Source organism: Micropterus dolomieu, unplaced genomic scaffold (genome assembly GCF_021292245.1).
Source record: "Micropterus dolomieu isolate WLL.071019.BEF.003 ecotype Adirondacks unplaced genomic scaffold, ASM2129224v1 contig_13282, whole genome shotgun sequence".
NCBI classification, from domain to species: domain Eukaryota; kingdom Metazoa; phylum Chordata; class Actinopteri; order Centrarchiformes; family Centrarchidae; genus Micropterus; species Micropterus dolomieu.
This window is the reverse complement of record NW_025742268.1, coordinates 2,231-6,998: the sequence shown is the minus strand read 5'-3', so window position 1 is coordinate 6,998 and position 4,768 is coordinate 2,231. Positions and strand designations below refer to the sequence as shown.

At 42.2% G+C, this 4,768-nt stretch overlaps 1 protein-coding gene across 1 annotated transcript in view; it reads left to right on the top strand.

Moving 5' to 3' along the window:
* The window catches only part of LOC123966367 (laminin subunit beta-4-like), an 11,067-nt gene extending 7,306 nt beyond the window's left edge, over positions 1 to 3,761 (top strand). Inside the window, exons 9-12 of the mRNA XM_046042545.1 lie at positions 871 to 1,006; positions 1,096 to 1,263; positions 1,457 to 1,604; positions 1,777 to 3,761. Of these exons, the coding sequence (XP_045898501.1) occupies positions 871 to 1,006; positions 1,096 to 1,263; positions 1,457 to 1,604; positions 1,777 to 1,916 (592 nt within the window). The 3' untranslated portion in view covers positions 1,917 to 3,761. The remainder of the gene's footprint in view (positions 1 to 870; positions 1,007 to 1,095; positions 1,264 to 1,456; positions 1,605 to 1,776) is intronic.
* The last annotated feature ends 1,007 nt before the right edge of the window (positions 3,762 to 4,768 follow it).

The window sequence follows — 4,768 nt, the reverse complement described above, 5'->3', positions numbered from 1 at the left end:
GCGGAGGGCTTACTAGCCGGCATCCCAGATACGGAGCTGCCAGAGACTTTGTTGCCTGGTTTAGTAGAGACCATGCTACCCAGCTCACCAGAGATCCAGTTGGTTAGCATGCTACAGGCTCAACTCATCAGAGCTCCAGAGAATGTACTGGCCGGCTTCAGTGTTTGTTTTCCAGCGTACCAGAGACTTTGCTGGCCAGCTCTGAGATTCAGCAATCCAGCACCCCTGAGCCTATGTTTCTGTACCACGGAGCAACCACCAGTCCCTCTTTGTTCTCCGACAGCGGCCAAGCAATCAGCTGCCCCTGCTTCTCCATTGGCGATCCGGTCGACAAGTTTCCCCGACTCCACCAGCTCTCCTGTTTGGCTCCCGGCCTCCAGAAAGGTTTTGTCTTTGCTGCCTCTGGACCTGCTCAGTTTTTCTGTTTAGCCCTCTGACCATTCACCTGAGACACCAGCTCCTCGGATACGTGCCCCTGGATCCTTCCTCTGGACCCCCTTCATCCACCCAGTTTGATTTGGACTTTTTTCCACCAGCTATTTGACTATTGCTCTGCTAACCGGACACTTATCCTTGGTATTTAGCAGCTTTACCTCGTCTGTCCGTCTCTTCCCCTCTCACATTTTGACAATTTTAAAATAAGGGTGCACCTTCATTCAAGATAACTTCATCTTGGATAACAAATTAATCCTCAAACTGCTTTCAAAAGCCAAATTGGCTGGATGAGAAAAAAACAAGGTTATTTTAGCCTGATAATAATAACAGCATGTTGAATTGACATGTTGACCTGAATTAGTTAAAACACATTTGAAGGGCCCTGAACTGCTGGAGAAATCCTTGTATTTTGAAGCTGTTATTTTTTGTTTTTAGGGAGCAGACAAAGAACATTGATGTGAAAGAGATCCGCAGAGACATTTATGAAGCAGAGAAAACTCAGAACAAAGCTGACAGCAACCTGGAAACAGCCAGCCAAGATACAGACATGACCAGAGACCAAGTCCAAGGCGTAAAGATAGACAATATCTCAAATCTGTCACAAGTTCAGAACAGCATGTTTTTGATGTGTTTAAACATGTTTTTTCCGTCATGTTTCAGATTAAAGACAAACTGAATGATATTGTGACAACGCTGATGAATCAAAGTCCTGAAGATATACAGGATGAGATTAAAGCCCTGAAGAAGAAAACTGAACAGAACAGAGAGATGGCCAGAGCAGCCCGAGAGGCTGCAGACTCTGCTTTAGACACTCCTGACACACAAACGGTGAGCTTTAAATTAACACGGACAGGGTAACATTCAGGAAGTATTCGGTTTGAGTTTTAAAGTCTTGGTTTGTAGTCAGTTTAAGTCACGACTCCATTAGTTACAGCAACATTCCTATGGTTGCCACTGATGCCTGTCAGACAACCAGACTGTCGTTTTGATGTGTTGTTGCATGTTTTGACTATCTTAACAGGAGCTGGACCATGTGATGAAGCAGTTTGAGCGCTTAAAGCAGAAAAACCTGAATGTGGCGGTTAGAGGTGAAGCTAGACTTAAGAACATCATGGAGGAGGCAGAAAAGATGAAGAGACAGATGGAGGACAAACTCAAACTGACACTAGGTAGTATTACTAATTTTATTTGATTTAATTAGTCTGGCGATCATATGTTTTAATTTTAAATGATCACCATGACATTTATTGTAGTATGTACAGTAGCAGTGGGATGAAGTAATACTGGCAGTATTATATACACTAGTTGTATTTGCATTACTACTGTGTGTGTACACTGCAGATCTGGAGTTAAGGATCCAGCGGCTGATCAAGATTAAAGAGGACAAAGCAACTGAAGTTGACAAGTTGTTGGAGACAGTGGATTCACTTCAACAGGAAATCTCTAAACGAGCAGAAGGATACATCAGCTGTACCGCATAAATACTACTGAGTACTACACACTGAAATACTGGGGAGTTTTTCCTTATCTGAATCGAGGGTCTTAGGCCAGAGGGTGTTGTATACTTTACAGCAGGTGTCAAGTTAAAACCACTTGTGAGGGTGCCTGGTTAGCTCAGCCAGTAGTGCACAGGCCTCTCAATCCGAGGTTTGTGTGTTTGACTCCAACATTGCGGGAATTTATTTTCCCTCTTCTACAAATTAACTAGGAAAAGACTGTTTCACATACTCACAATAAAGTATGTGCTGTAGTGTGTGCGTACCGGCGGTTGATCCACATCCATCAACCTAAGGACTGATTTTCATTTCCCAGTATCTTCAGAAGGGGAAAGTCCTGCGCTGAACTGATCAGTCTGGTATTTTTATAGATTTGTTTTATTGTAAATCCAATAAAAAGACTAGGACTGTGTGAAATTGGTGGCCTGTACTATGAAGCGAGGGAACTGGCTTGTCCAGGTAACTTCAAGTGTAACTTCCTGATTAACCCGTACTACGAAAGGTGGATAGGTGTTAACCGAGGTCTGTTGCCATGGCAATTTACGCCGCATCTCTAAACTGTTCCGAGCAGGTTTTGTTGATGCTTAACTCGAGGTTACTCTGCAGGTGGACTACACACCACATCTGTACTCAGTGTTAATGATGAGAAGTAGGATATTAATACACACCACTTCATAAAATATGTTTAGATTTCATCCTGACTTGTTCCACTGCGGTTGCGGCTGAAATGAAATTATTTATGTTCAGACAGCGAGCTCTGCAGCCTCGGAGATTTTAGAGAGGAATCTTAATTAACGGGACAGTTTCTGAGATGTAGCCCATCTGTAGTCTATAATTGGATTCTCCTAAGTGTTTTCACATATTTAGATTGACTATTTTACATGTCCAAAAAACAGGGAGCCAGGGTCGGGGTTAAAAGAAAAATCGTCACAAATAATATTACAATGGACCTTATGTGCAGTTGTACCTTTACATTTTAATCATATTACACATAAAAGAAGAGCCCATAAAATACATAATAGAGATTTGAACTACAATAAGAACACTGAAGATAATTAGGCTACAAATTAACTCAATGCGATGCCAACAAGCCTCCCTGAATTTGTCGGCTGCCGCGATATTAGATTTAGCCGTTAACTTGTCTTTACATTCCTCATATCCTAACACAAACAACGTGCATTCCTCTGGAGAAACACTGAGCATGAGCCGTTGCAAAAAAGTCTGCCTGCGCGGCCGAACACGACCATTTTATGTGAACGCACACCAACACCAATTTAGTTAACACTGACTCAACTGACCAACATCTTCTCCACCGTCGTAGTTTGACTCCACGGATTACCCCGAGTTAACTCTGAGTAGGTTGAAGTCCCTTCGTAGTACAGGCCACTGGTGTTACCCATGGATAAAGTTTAGGACCCTTGTTGTTACATCGATGATCTGCTTAATGTTTGTAAAGTGACGTCTGATATTGTAGTTGGAAACAACACACTTTTACGGTCACAGAAACCTGAATATCCTCACTGTCAGTCTAAATAATTTACTTACTCTGGTGCAGGGCAATAAGTTTGTATGTGTGTATGTGATTGCTTAAACAAGTTGCCTAAAACAGGACTTCATATAAATTTCCTCGGGCGTATTAAAATGCAGTTTATTAATATAAATCTAAAGAGACCATACAGAGACTAAAATCCCTTATACACATTTTGTTATGATAGAATTTTAGAATAAAATGCACAATAACCTGTTGGTAATGTGTTTTTCTGTGTTTGAACTAACCTGTCTGCTGTAAACCATCTTCAAACCTGAGACTCTTCTATTGGTCTGATGATTAAAAACATAATGTCCAAACAAAGCTGCAAAGTGATTTTCAATATATAATCATGATCAACATGCCACTGCAGATGGCTGCCACTGTGCGTTTTTTTTGTTCATAAATTCAGGTTTTTGATTTGGTACCTGGAGCTTTCTTACTAGTGAAAAGCTCATGAACAACAGGGGAACAACAGCAGCAGCAGATATATTTACCACTTTTCTCATGTCAGTGGAATTTGTAGTGAAACGGCGGATGGGAGGGAAACATGCTGCCGCGGACTTCCCACACCGTCATCAGGAATATTTCTCACCAATGTCCGCTCACTGTGCAGTAACCTGCATGAACATCTGCTGTACAGAAGATGGAGGGTTAGAGGGTTTGAGTTATCTCTGTGACTCCCCCTGTCCTGCACAATGACTTGGTGTCACAGAATCTCTCCATTGCCATATTACACCTTACTTGTTTTTGTGTCCCGAAGGATTTGGGGTGTCTGTCAAGATCCTTTTATTAGAATATAAAGGTGTTTTATAATACAGTCTGTAAAAAGGTCTGGTCTAGGTGATGACTGATTGAGATAAGTAGTAATTTTAGGGTGTGAACACAAAAGTGCCATGGCACAGTCCACAAAGCTCGAGGACCTTTTTTTTCCCTACTATGGAGAAATACATGTTTCATGGTCTTGAGATGCTCAACTTTAAAAAATTTTTTAACACACGTCAGTAATGGTGGGAGGCCAGTTTGCTGGCCAATTAAGAACAGGGATACCACGGTGCTTAAACCAGGTACTGGTAGCTTTGGCACTGTGTGCAGGTGCCAAGTCCTGTTGGAAAATGAAATCTGCATCTCCATAAAGTTGGTCAGCAGCAGGAAGCATGAAGTGCTCTAAAACTTCCTGGTAGACGGCTGCGTTGACCTTGGACCTCAGAAAACACAGTGGACCAACACCAGCAGATGACATGGCACCCCAAACCGTCACTGACTGTGGAAACTTTACACTGGACTTCAAGCAACGTGGATTCTGTGC